This window comes from Octopus sinensis, linkage group LG1, assembly GCF_006345805.1.
Source record: "Octopus sinensis linkage group LG1, ASM634580v1, whole genome shotgun sequence".
NCBI lineage: Eukaryota > Metazoa > Mollusca > Cephalopoda > Octopoda > Octopodidae > Octopus > Octopus sinensis.
In genome coordinates this window covers 126,553,770-126,568,769 of record NC_042997.1, presented here as the reverse complement: position 1 = coordinate 126,568,769, position 15,000 = coordinate 126,553,770, and the positions used below count along the sequence as shown (strand labels likewise).

The 15,000-nt window shown below is 37.6% G+C and overlaps 1 protein-coding gene across 2 annotated transcripts in view; it reads right to left on the bottom strand.

Annotated features, from left to right (window-relative positions):
- LOC115216786 (protein unc-13 homolog D) overlaps window positions 1-15,000 on the bottom strand; it is a 527,921-nt gene that overhangs the window by 176,109 nt on the left and 336,812 nt on the right. For both annotated transcript variants that reach the window (XM_036504398.1, XM_029786361.2), the window contains exons 13-17: window positions 14,637-14,727; window positions 12,661-12,867; window positions 10,773-10,933; window positions 7,533-7,659; window positions 756-824 (exon numbers count right to left, since the gene is read on the bottom strand). In XM_036504398.1, the coding sequence (XP_036360291.1) occupies window positions 756-824; window positions 7,533-7,659; window positions 10,773-10,933; window positions 12,661-12,867; window positions 14,637-14,727 (655 nt within the window). The remainder of the gene's footprint in view (window positions 1-755; window positions 825-7,532; window positions 7,660-10,772; window positions 10,934-12,660; window positions 12,868-14,636; window positions 14,728-15,000) is intronic.

Sequence of the window (15,000 nt, the reverse complement as noted above, 5' to 3'; positions counted from 1 at the left end):
GGAGCTACAAAAGTTTCATACTTGAAAAGTACAATATTCAACCATGCTTACATAAAGCAAACTATGTACAATCAGAAAATCATTCAGGCTCATGAAAAATGTCCACTAAGCAAGTACATAGGAGAAATGTGAAAACAAAAAGAAACGGTGGGATTGTTTTAGTTTCTGTCTCTCAAACCTACTCATGAAACTTTGGTCAACTTAGGGCTATAGTAGGAATCATGTGCCATGCAGTATGCCTGAACCTGCAATCACATGCTCAGGAAGCAAACATCTTTACCATGCAGCTATGTTTACTGATAAAATGGTAATATGTAATGAAAGGGTTACTGTAGAAATCATTTGCTTGTGATACCATGCAGTGGAAGTGAACCTGAAATAATGTGGTTGGGAAGCAAACTTCTTAACCACATGGCTATGCAGCCTGATAAGATGGTGAAGTGTAATGAAAGGTAGTTGAAGAAGAATTACTATGTTCAAACCAAGATGGTAACATTCAGTGAAGTGAAGTATTAAATATTTAACAGTTTTATAAAATTAATGTTTCCGAAAGTATCAAAAACCAAAATTCTTTGGCTATGCATTGCAACTTTTGCTAAATCTAATGTAAAATCAAAGAATTTTAGATAATAAAAAGGACAAAACATTTTATTGGTGGTTTGCGGTGATGCCCGTTCCCTGAAAACATCAAAGAATTAATATTTAAAAGGAAACCTTTATAAGAGAAAATTGAGAGAATGTAACAGCATACTTACACTCGCAAAGCATGACAGCACATCCACAGAGGAATTGGAAAATTTCAACATATACGTCACTAACACAATCTGAAAGTGGAAGATATAAGAGAAAGTTGGATCATCAAATTATTTAAGAATTTTCTGAAAGGTTCCCATCCTTACATACAACTCTATAAAAATTTCTGAAGAGGTTTTAAATTAAATATTTCTAAAATATATTAAATGCAGCAGAAATTCTCAGCCATTGTGCCAATATTTAAGTGTGTTTCTTTGGGAAACTACTGAAATTTTATCCTAAATATCTTTTTCCCGTGTATATCTCACATACTAAGAGTTAAATCTTGCGTAATTCATTCCTTATCCATGCTTATTCTGCAGGCATTGAGCTATCAGTGTTCAAACTGAATATCATCTGCATTGATTTTTTTCTGTTGTGTGTAGTTGGGGGAGGGGACATGAAATACCATTGGTACCGTCTCTTCTCTTCTGAAAAACTAATAAGATTCTTAACCACATGGTGAGGCTGTGTGATGTAGAAGCTTGCTTCCTAATCTTGCTGTTTCTGATTCAGTCCCACTGCATAGCATCATGGACAAGTGTCTTGTACCACAGCTCCAGGCTAAGCAAGTAGATTTGTGTAACAGAAACTGAAAGAACTCTTTCATATCTCAGAGGCATAACCAGGATCTAAAGTTAGGGGGAGCAAGCACATAAAAAAATGGTGCCATGACTCATACCAAACAATTTTTAACCCATTCCTGTCATGAAATATTTCCTAATTTATAATTCTTTTATTCTTTTACTTGTTTCAGTCATTTGATTGCGGCCATGCTGGAGCACCACCTTTAGTTAAACAAATCGAAACCAGGACTTATTCTATCGGTCTCTATTGCCGAACCACTAAGTTACAGGGACATAAGCACACCAACATCGGATGTCAAGCGATGGTGGGGGAGACAAACATAGACACACAAATACACACACTCACACACACATATATACACACAGACTCGCATATATATATATACAACAGGCTTCTTTCAGTTTCTGTCTACCAAATCCACTCACAAGGCTTTGGTCAGTCCAAGGTTATAGTAGAAGGCACTTGCCCAAGATGCTATGCAGTGGGACTGAACCTGGAACCATGTGGTTGGGAAGCAAGCTCCTAACCACTCGGCCACTCTTGTGCCTATGATATACCTTATTGTATTCTACATTTATTAATTTCATGTTTCAGTAACAAAGTAATTAAGTATGAAACTTAAAACTACTAATAGAGGTAATTAAAGAGTTTAAAACAATTGTTAAAGAGGCACCAGTTTTTTAAAATATGCTCAGAGGAAGCGATCACTCCCTTTGCTCCTGATATCTGTGTATATGTGTGTGTATATGTGCATGTATATCATGTGACAATAGTTAATGAGCATCACTATCATACTACAAGTAATGTTGTTTGTTTACAATCTTCCACGTCTGGTTATGAGGAAATATTATCTTGCTTGGAAATGGTTGTGGGTTGATGACAAGAAACGTGTTTCATTGTAGAAAATTTGCTCCAACAAATTCTGTTTGACCCATGTGAACTTGGAAAAATTGACAACAAATGAAGATGAAGATGAAAAGGAACAAGATCCGAAATTTGTGAAAGAGTGGTTAGTTCAATGATTCAACGTCAGTGCTTGACTGGTTCTTTATATTATTAACACCAGACGGATGAAAGACTTGAATAATTGATACCAACCTGTACTCTGAACAGGTGGAGTGGATGTATGCCATTATGTAGCAAAAATACCCAGCATTGGTTAACAGAAGCCGTGATCTTCTGCAGCAAGACAACACAAGATCTCATACCACTGTAATAAACTCCAGGAACTTAAGGGAATCAAACTGATGTCACACCCACCATATAGTCAGGACCCAGCTCTCTCGGATTGTTACTTGTTCTGATCCATGGCTCACTTCTTGTGCTCATGATACTTCATCAACCATGAAGTAGTGGAAGCTTCAGTGAAGGAGTTCTTCACCCCAAAAGTCAAGAACCGGCTGTGTGGTAAGTAGCTTGCTTACCAACCACATGAATCCGGGTTCAGTCCACTGCAAGGCACCTTGGGCAAGTGTCTTCTACTATAGCCTCGGGCTGACCAAAGCCTTATGAGTGGATTTGGTAGACGGAAACTGAAAGAAGCCCGTTGTATATATGTGTATGTATATATGTGTATGTGTTTATGTGTCTGTATTTGTCCCCCGACATTGTTTGACAACCAATGCTGGTGTTTACGTCCCCGTAACTTAGCAGCTTAGCACAAGAGACCGATAGAATAAGCATTAGGCTTACAAAGAATAAGTCCTGGGGTCGATTTGCTCGACTAAAGGCAGTGCTCCAGCATGGCTGCAGTCAAATGACTGATACAAGTAAAAGAGTGTAAAAGGTAAAAATAAGGTTAACATCTTGGGTCATGTTGACTCATGAGGGCTGGTTTCCCAGTTTCATGGCGTATAAATTCTCCTCCTGGATGGAATGCTGGTTCATCTCAGGGTTACTCATTTTTTCCAGCTGGGAGGACTGGAGCCACATGAAATGAAGTGTTTTGCTTGAAAACACAATGCACTGCCCGCTCCAGGAATCGAAACTGCAATCTTATGATCATGAGTCCAACATCCTAACCACAAAGCCATGTGCCTCCAAGGCATCATCATAGGATCAAAGAGCTGGCAGAAAGGTGGCTTCAGAGGGTGCCATATGATGGTCTCTACTTTGAATGCTAGGCTGGGTTTTTTTTTGTTGTTTTTTGTTTAACACGATGAATGAAGCAAATAAGTTATCAAAATATTCCTTTCTACTCTAGGCACAAGGCCCGAAATTTTGGAGGAGGCAGGGCAATCGATTAGATCAACCCCAGTATGCAACTGGTATTTAATTTATCAACCCTGAAATGAAGAAAGGCAAAGTCGATCTCGGCAGAATTTGAACCCAGAATGTAAAGACAGAAGAAATACCTATTTCTTTACTACCCACAAGGGGCTAAACACAGAAGGGACAAACAAGGACAGACAAACGGTACTTATCTAATCGACCCTGAAAGGATGAAAGGCAAAGTCAACCGCGGCGGAATTTGAACTCAGAACGTAGCGGCAGATGAAATACCGCTAAGCATTTCGCCTGGCATGCTAACAATTCTGCCAGCTCGCTGCCATAAGTTACCAAAATATTGCAAAACTTTTGACTCATTACAATATAATGCAACTCAGCAGTAAGAAACCTGCTCAGTTCTGGCTCTTCTCATACTTCAACCCTCTCATATCCTAGAATAAAGCTGCCTCCCTCTCTATTGTAGTCCCACTCAGTCAACAGGGATCTTAGTCTTGCAAGCTGCAATGTGGCCTCACTAGTGCTGGTAATGCAAACAAAGCACTACTCAGTATATGCTGTAAAGTGACTGGCATTAGGAAAGGTACCCAGCTATAGAAACCATGCCAAAGTAGACAGTGGAGCACAGTCCTTGAGCTTTTCAGATCCTCAGATCATGCAGGCAAGGAAGATGGGTGCTGAAAGATGATGATCATGATGATCATGATGGTAGTGGTAGTGGTGGTGGTGGTGGTGGTAGCAGTGGCAGCACCAAAACTGCTGATGCCAATATCAATGACAACAACAACAACAATGATGGTGATGACGACAAAGATTTGTAGAACATTCCAACCCATACTAACACAGACAAATAGATATAACAAAAAATGGAAAATATCAAACTGAAAACATAATGGTTACAGTTTTTTTTTTTTTTTTTTTTCAGACTTTCTGTACAACAATATTTGTTTGCTACTGACATTTTCTAGAAGCCTTTTCTAGATATCACTCACAGAAAATATAATACAGTATGACATTTGCAATAATCAGGTAGGAAATAAAATATGTTAATTGGATTTGTTTACAGCACTGGAAATGGAAAACTGTTTTAGAATCGGTAATCTTTAGTGATTATTATATATTTGTTTTACTTATTATTGATTTCATTGATGTTAATATATGACAAATATTATTTGATACTTATGACCAATAAATTTATTGTCGGATTTTTGAAGCCTTTTTATTGTCTCCAGTTTCAAAAAACCTCTTTACTTTATTTGATATCACTTCAACTTCAAGACTTCTGTATTATAATAACAATGGTTTCATAATATGTCCTTGTTGAAACACTCTGAGATGTTTTAAATCATTATTTCTGCCAAACTTCATCAGTGTGTTTCATACTGATTCACATCTCCTGTATCTGCTGCCGAAAGAAAAACCTCTTAACTAATTGCTCTTGACATGTAAATTATGATGTCAAACTCTTCATAACTCAATCTAGCACTGAATGCATCAGATGTCATAGGGCAACCTATGACAAACCTATCAGATATCACACTTCTAAACATATCAAATATCACACAACAGTCGAACACTACTACCCCCCATTAGATGTCATTCAATAGTCTAATACTAAACACATCATATGTTAATGAATAGTTCAACAATAATCTGATATCGTACAACAGTTTAGCACTACATTAGTTTAACACTGCTGTCTAACACTAAACACATCATTTAAAGTATCAGATATTATAGAACAGTTTATTTCAAATACACAAGATTGATTGTCCTGGGTCCTTTAAACTGTATTTGATTGTGGGACCCTGGTTTGAGAGTTCGATGGTTTTAGGGGGTGTGGAACCAACTCTAAGCTACCATTATCTCCAGGCCTATTCTAACATGGAGTAGTGGCACCTGATAGGATCCTAGTTCGGAATTATTTAGTATGTCATGGAATTATTTAGTATGTCATGGAATTATTTAGTATGTCATGGAATTACTTCTAGAGGGCCACTTACAGATACCCCAATGGACCTGGGATATATGAGGCCCTTCAGTTCTTTAGCTCCTCATCTAAGAAAAGGTAACTCCATACAAATCTTGCATCCTGACCAACACAAATTTGAGAGATGAGAGAGTGGGAGTGGTTCAGCACAAACTCTGCCCACTATAATAATAAGCCTTGTTGTCAAGGCAGCGAGCTGGCAGAAACGTTAGCACACTGGGCGAAATGCATAGCCGTATTTCATCTGCCATTACATTCTGAGTTCAAATTCCGCCAAGGTCAACTTTGCCTTTCATCCTTTCAGAGTTGATTAAATAAGTACCAGTTACGCACTGGGGTCGATGTAATCGACTTAATCCATTTGTCTGTCCTTGTTTGTCCTCTCTGTGTTTAGCCCCTTGTGGGTAGTAAAGAAATAGGTATTTCGTCTGTCTTTACATTCTGAGTTCAAATTCCACCAAGGTCGACTTTGTCTTTCATCCTTTCGTGGTCGATAAATTAAGTACCATTTGCATACTGGGGTCGATCTAATCGACTGGCCCTCTCCCCCAAAATTTCGGGCCTTGTGCCTAGAGTAGAAAAGAATAAGCCCTGTTGCTTTGTGAGGCTGTTTTATTGAGCGTTAAAATAGGTCTAAAATAGTAAACCCCTACAGAAAATGCAGAGCAATGGAACATAAGGCAGATTTGTACAGTTATGCTTAACCAATATCTGTCAACCCCTGCAACTCCATGAATACTCCAAGTGTGTTGTGGCAAACACCACAGACAAAACTAAACATATTAGACAACTTACATCGCAGACTAAACTAAATATATCCAGTATCTTACACTGGAGATTAACCTAAAGACATGAGAAATTGTAACCAGAGATCAAGGTAAGAACATTACTCAATTTATAGCACAGATTAAACTGAACACATGAAGCATCTCGTGCCTGAGACAAAGACAAGCTACATCACAGACATAACAGACATCTCACACGAGGACCTCACCTAAGCATGTTAGATTATTTACATTAAGAAATAATCTGAACTTCAGACTAAGCTACACATATCAGGCAACTGACATCACAGTCCATAATAAACACACGAGGCATCCTTATATCTGAATATGTGCTGAATACATTTGTGAATATGTATTGCAAAGTAAGCCAAACATATCAGAAACTCTATAGTTTTAAATTATAAATTAAATTATTACTCAGACATACTGTATTGGTTAAAAATTTAAATTTACTTTAAGGTAAAATTATAGTATCAATTATACACTGCTTAATGTGTCAGTAATTTAGTAGTTTAATTAGCAGCCAGTAATGAATTATTTATGAAAATCAAACTTTTCAGTTTAATGAGGCTCTTAATTCTAGTAGCTATAAATACAATGTCTCTGTTGACATTTACAGACAAATACTCATTCCTGAAAAGTTCCCATAAAGGATGAAAACCCATCAGACCAATTCCTCCTTTCATGTCCACAAAGAGATTTATAAAAAAACATCAATCATCATTTAATGTCTGCTTTCCATCTGGAATGGGTTGGAAGGTTTGACAGGAGCTGGTGAGCCAGAAGACTGTACCACGCTGTACTGTCTAAAATAACTCTCCACTATATTTAATTGAGTTCAAATGCTGACAAGGTGTTGGCTAAAAGCTGAAATTTAAATCAAATGTTAAAAAAAAAAAACCATGAGACATACACTATTCAATGCATCAATTATTTATTAATTGAGCCAGTTGCCAGTAATATATCAATAATTTATTAGCATATGGCATAGTCTAAGCTAAACATATAAGGTAACTCATAAACACATGCTATAATTTGCACCAGGGTGTCTCAGCTAAACACATCAGGTAGAAAATTTGTACCGGAAACTAGGTTAAACATGTAGGACTAGTTACATCACTGACTAAACCAAACACAAGAGATAAACTTACGTCTTTATCCATTTCTAGTGCTCTCGACATTCTACTCTGGCATTCTACTTTGAACGTCATCAACCAGTGGATCAAGGATTCCAGAAACCATGTTTGATAATTGGCAATTACTAACAAGAACTGCTCTCTGCAAGATGAAGGACATATAAAGACACATCTACATATGCAAACATACATAATATCTATATCTGTACACACACACATATGTGTGTGTGTGTGTGTGTGTAGAAAAATAGATAGATAGATAGACAGACAGACAGACAGACAGACAGATAGATAGATAGATAGATAGATAGATAGATAGATAGATAGATAGATAGATAATACATATACATAAGGATGTAAGCAATGGAAAAGGTAAATAAAGACTACATATGTTTCATAGCTAAGCAATGTTAGTTACATAACTTGTTAGTTATGTAAGTTACACAAAACTCATCTGGTTGTTTACATCGTCATGAGGAGACAAATAAATGATTTACTAATTTAGCCACAAACGCTAGTTGTGTACAAGCTTGAAACTTACTATCATCCTATTCTGGTATCTTTTGGATCTTACTATGTAACAACATTCACTATCAACATAATCCCTATTGGTGATGGCAACGATGATGATGATGATGATGGAAGGTGTACAAGGGAATGAGTGGTGGTGGCGGTAGTAGTGGCTGTTGTTGTGTTATTGTTGTTGTTGTTATTGCTGTTATTGTTGTTACTGTTGTTATTTAGCTGCAGATCACCTCATCATTATTATCACCATCATTATCACCATCATCACCATCATCATCATCATCATCATCATCATCATCATCATCATCACCACTACCATCAGCATCGTCATCATCACCATCATCACTATCGTCGTTGTCGTCATCATCATCATCATCATCATCGTCGTTGTCGTCGTCATCGTCATTATCATTTTAATCTACTTTTCTATGCTTGCATGAGTCAAACATGAATATGTCAGAGTAGTTTGATTTTTTTTTGTTTTTTCAAACAAGATGCTGTTCCTGTCTCTCCAACACTACATACTTGCAAACAACAAACAGCTTGAACATGCTTTTTGATAATGGAATGCAAGCAGACGACACCATCAAAAAGCCATTGTTTACAAACCAGCAAATTTGTGGGAAATATGAATCTCACTCCAGTGAATAAATGAACAATTACACACACACACACACACACACACACATACATGTCTCTTTCTCTTTTACTTGTTTCAGTCATTTGACTTCACCCATGCTGGAGCACCGCCTTTAATCGAACAACTCGACCCCGGGACTTATTCTTTTGTAAGCCCAGTACTTATTCTATTGGTCTCTTTTGCCGAACCGCTAAATAACAGAGACATAAACACACTAACATCGGTTGTCAAGCAATGCTAGGGGGACAAACACACACACAAACACACACACAAACACACACACGCATATATATATATATACATATATACAACGGGCTTCTTTCAGTTTTCGTCTACCAAATCCACTCACAAGGCTTTGGTCAGCCCGAGGCTATAGTAGAAGATATTTGCCCGAGGTGCCACGCAGTGGGACTGAACCCAGAACCATGTTGTTGGTAAACAAGATACTTACCACACAATGTATCATCATCATCATCATCATCGTTTAACGTCTGCTTTCCATGCTAGCATAGGTTGGACGGTTCGACTGGGGTCTGGGAAGCCAGGAGGCTGCACCAGGCTCCAGTCTGATCTGGCAGTGTTTCTACAGCTGGATTCCTTTCCTAACGCCAACCACTCTGTGAGTGTAGTGGGTGCCTTTTACATGCCATCGGCACAGGTGCCAGGCGGGTCTGTATGTATGTGCATTTATATATATACACACACACACATAACAGGATTCTTTCAGTTTCCATATATCAAATCTACTCACTAGGCCAGTGGTTCTCAACCACGATCAATATGAGCCCCTGAGGGTCCTCATAAGATTTTGGCAGGGTCCACACAAGTAAAGTAGTAAGCTAGGGATCCACAATAGTAGTCTAAGATCCCCTGAAAACATTTTATTTTAGACTTACATATTGGGATATATTGCAAGAAACAAAATTTCTTTCTCTAGCATCTTACATAATTCAACTACACAAGCTGTCATCGTCGTCGTCATCGTCGTCGCCATCATCATCATCATTTAATGTCTGCCTTTCATGTTAGCAGGGGTAGGACAATCTAATGTAGGAAAAACAAAATAGGAATTTTGAAAGAAATAGAAATATCTATAAAGGCGCAATGGCCCAGTGGTTAGGGCAGTGGACTCGCGGTTGGGGGATCACGGTTTCGATTCCCAGACCAGGTGCTGTGTGTGTTTATTGAGCGAAAACACCTAAAGCTCCATGAGGCTCCAACAGCGGGTAGTGGCGACCCCTGTTGTACTCTTTAATGGCGGTGCCCGAGCATGGCCACAGCTTGTGAACTGAAACTAGATAAAATAAAAAATAAAATAAATAAAACTAGGTTTTAAACATTCTCTTCTACTCTAGGTACAAGGCCCGAAATTTTTGAGAGGGGGGGGACAGTCGATTAGCTCGACCCCAGTATGCAAATAGTACTTAATTTATCAACCCTGAAAGGATGAAAGACAAAGTCGACCTCGGTGGGTAGTTTTTAAACATTGAATGACTGGGGGTTCACCCAAATAAAAGAGTAATCAAAGGTGTCCATAGGCATAGGAGTGGCTGTGTGGTAAGTAGCTTGCTTACAAACCACATGGTTCCGGGTTCAGTCCTACTGCATGGCACCTTGGACAAGTGTCTTCTACTATAGCCTCAGGCCGACCAAAGCCTTGTGAGTGGATTTGGTAGACGGAAACTGAAAGAAGCCCGTCGTATATATGTGTATGTGTGTGTGTGTGTGTGTGTTTGTGTCTGTGTTTGTTCCCCCCAACATTGCTTAACAACCGATGCTGGTGTGTTTATGTCCCCATAACTTAGTGGTTCAGCAAAAGAGACCAATAAAATAAGTACTAGGCTTACAAAGAATAAGTCCTGGGGTTGATTTGCTCGACTAAAAGGCGCTGCTCCAGCATGGCCACAGTAAAATGACTGAAACAAGTAAAAGAATAGATAAAAATGGTTGGAAACCCCTGCACTAGGCATTGTTCAGTTCAGTGCTATAGTAGAAGGTTCTTGCCCAAGGTTCAATGTAGTGGGAGTGAACCCAAGAAATATAGTTGTGAAACAAACTTTACATGCAATCATGAAATTCTCTGGCAGTACCTTTGGCTAAAATTGCCTTTCATTATGTTGCATAACTTCCGTAAAGTGATATACAGTCGCAGAGATACTTTAGAACTTGTCGTGATATTGGCTGAGATTCGGTAATATTTCTTCTGATATTTGTCCATTTCAAGCATCAGTTGTTTTGCTTTCTTGGAAATCTGGAGAAAAACAAACATAAAGAATTTGATTGATTGTGACACTAGTTTAACCATTAATCAAATAATAATTGTCTTGCTATAGCATATCCCTCATCATCATCATCATCACTATCATTCAATTATACACAGCAACAGCAGTCAATATAAACACTGTGCACTAAGCCAACAAAGGAACCTTTATATGATGATCTGACTCACTAGAAATAACAGCCAAATTTCCCTCATTTCCCACCCTACCACTCTAAATAATGGAAGATTACAATGGATGATGTAATTTTAGATACCCTTACTAAAGCCAGATGTTTTCAGCTGAAAGCTTTTGATCATCAGTCTGCTCAATGAGGTTTGGCCTGGGGTTAAACAATAATGACAGCCACCAAAATGCAAGCCAATGATGAAGTCTTTATGTAATTATTCTATCTTTTCTGCCTGGCATTAACTCACCAATATGCTAAGCTAGGCTGGACCTGGATGCAAATACATGAAACGACAATAAACCATCTTTTACATATGGATGTTATATAAGGATGAGTTCAATTTATATACTGCAGATGATAACTAGAAACACTCCTATAGATAGTAACTAGTTTCAGTAGTGGAACTGGCATAAAATTCACTTTAAGAAGAAAGCAAATAAAAGATTTGAACTGGACAGAGTGCAGTACATACAAATCAGAGAAAAATTTAGAATTGATAAGTGTGCGCTAAAGTAACTTTCATAAGAGGCAAGCTCAAACAAACAGCTTCCATTAAATTAGATACCAACACTACCATCAAAGAGTTTGATCCAAAAGAAAGCTATAAATACCTGGAGATAAATGAAGGAGATGGTATACATGCTACTATGAAGGAAAAAATAAGAAGGGAGTATTACAGAAGAGTAAGACTCATACTGAAATTGAACTCAACTCCAAAAATCGCATTGAAGCCATTAAGACTCTGGCACTTCCCTATTATCAATACTCATAAGTTGAAATCAACAGGACGGACCACCATTAAGCTAGTACATGTTAATCTAATAAGAAGGAATGTTATTTTGAGGTTTGATGATAAGTTTCTTCAAATCTTAAAAATCTTTCTTAGAATTTTGGTAGGATACAAGATGGTACTTTTCTGCAAGTTTCAATTCCAGTCTCTTTCATTCCTACAGGTAACAAATTGGCTTGTGTGCCAAGTGCACCAAATACCCAGGAATAATTGTTGTCTTGGTCTTCCACAGTCTCCTCAGCTCTCTGACTTGATCCTGATATTTCTCAATTTTTTCAACTTCTTTGGTATCAATTCTATCATCATAGGGTGCTGCAAAGTCTCTAATCTTACACAATTTTGTTTTCTATAATCATAACTGGTCTTCTTATTTCAATAGCATAGTCAGTCTTTATAGGGAGGTCACATAGGGACCTGTAATTCTTATTCTCTCTCACAGACTCTGCTTTGTTTTGTACTCATACCACTTTCCTGTTGTTTTGAATCTGCATACTAAGCTGACATCCCAAGGCACTCATTTACTTCCACAGTCTCACCTATGTTTATATTCTTTTTGTGCTAGCTTACTGCATTCACTCAAGAGAAGATTGATACTTTCATCAATCATCTCTTAATAATTTCAACAATTATTATTATTATAGTTACTATGATAAGGATGAGCTGATATGATGACTGTACATGTTTATTATCGATAAATGGTTAAGTCAATGATAAATTTGATACTTAAAAATGTTTCTTACATGGCTGTCAATAGTTAGTGAGACATGACTGTAATAATCAATGCCAAATGTCTTCAGGAAACAGGTGATTGTTCCAACAGGTGTACAATGGCCTATGACTTTGTTCAGAAGTTCACACAAATTTTCACTCTCTGGTACAACGTTGTCCTTCTCTATTTTGCTCTCGATAAGTTTCAGATTGATTTCAGCCCACTTTGATGTGTCTGTCTGCAACAAGTTTTCATTTTAATAATAATAATGCTGACAACAACAACAACAGCAGTAGCAACAATAACAAACAACAACAACAATAATAATAATAACAATTACAACACAACCACAGCTATAGTAGTAATAATAATAATAACAATAATAGTAATAATAATAATAATAAATAACAGTAATAATAATAACAATAAAATAATGCTGTTGCTGTTTCTCATAATGGTGGTGGTGTTAGTGGTGGTGGTGGTGATCATCGTTGTCGTCGTCATTGTGGTGGTCTTGGTGGTGGTGGTAGTGGTCGTGGTGGTTGTGGTCGGGGTTGTGGTCGTAGTGGTGGTGGTGGTAGTGGTGGTGGTAATAACTTGTAAAATGAACAAGATCAAAAGAATAAGAATATTTTCTCTATTTCAATGAATACTTGATATGAAATGCTGTTGGCTTATTTTGCGAGACCTCCACTGATTACTCCACCTTCATGTTGTGTGTCATGAAAAGGCTCAGTTGGTTATATTCCATTTATCTTTGGGGGTTGTTATTTGATTCAAATGCCCAATTTTCTAAGATCCTCGCCATGGTAGAAACTGAACTCAGGAATACCAAGTACCAAATCACTTGTTAATTATGCAGTTCTCCTACTGCTGTAAGTGGTGAAATGCACTTACTTATTGAACCTATATACAGCTTGATTAAATGCAGCTGAAAGTGTTGAATGTTGAAGAGGGATGGACGGGTAAGATGGTAATTGCTGGTTGGTGCCTTAATCCTAAGGGCAGGTATGAAATATGCTTTGAGGCTGCAAACCCAGGTCCAAAAGTTTTTACAAATAAAATCGATTTTTTTCATTCTTAATATCGAAACAAACACAGGTATAATAATAATAACAATAATGCAGTACCAGGCAGTGGCACTCATGGCTTCTGATCTTAACTGATTGGAAGGGTTATCATGTACATTGTTTTGTCTTGGTATAAAAGATGGACTACAGCAAATATTCTTCTCAATACCACAGATTTGCTTGTCAGTTGTTTGACCTTAACCAGTTGAGCATGTCCCTTAGTGGCTGACAATATGTGCATCTCTGATCATGAGCAGAAGTAGTGGGGGGAGCATCATAGCCATGTGTTGAGAGGGATTCTTTGGGACTTGAATAATTCACCTCTGGAAACATGGGTGTTTCGTTCAACATCCTTAAACAACCCTTATTCAGAGACCTTTTGAGCAGGATGGGCTACTTGACCAGAAGAAAATTCTAACTGGGTTCCACCTGCAAGGTCATGTGCTGTTTATCTTGGTATGAAACCATATTGCACACATATGGTTGTGATGCATGTGCCTAGTGTACCCTTATCAGATGGGTAGTCATGATGGGTATACTGGGTTTCATATATTTTGCCCCAGCGTCACTTCGATGGCATGCACTGCTCTCTCACTCAATAATAATAATAATAATCCTTTCTATTATAGGCACAAGGCCTGAAGCTTTGGGAGGTTAAACTTAGTGCTGTAAATGCTATGTTAGATGACCTCCCCACCCCCACTAACCAGAAGAGCTGTAAGAACAATGTCAAGTACAAATTAGATGACAAACAGTGTGGTTCTGAGCCTGGTCTCAGAATAGCTGACTAAATACTGGAACAACAGCAGGTCTTTGAAAAATTTGACATCTTTGCAGTTTTTGATTCCCCCAAATATAATGAATTCCCAAGTTCCTATCTTTTCCCTATGACCCTCCTAGATCATGTGACAATAATAAGATAATGAAATAGTTATACCTTGATTTTACGCAGAATCAGTCTGGACAGTTCCTCCTTGATGAAGAATTTTTCTTCCCACAAATCCAATTTTAGCACTGATGCCAGAACTCTTAAAGAAGTGTTGGAACCAGATAGTGTAGAGATTTAAATATTTGGAACAATATTCATAAACACACATGCATACACATTTATATATCATAATCATCATCATCAACATCATCATCAACAACATCATCATCATCATCATATATATGTATGTATGTGTGTATGTATGTATGTGTGTGTGTGTGTGTGTGTGTGTGTGTGTACAGAACTTTCCATTCTTCAATATGTATATATATATATATATATATATATATATATATATATAGGGTGCAGTGAA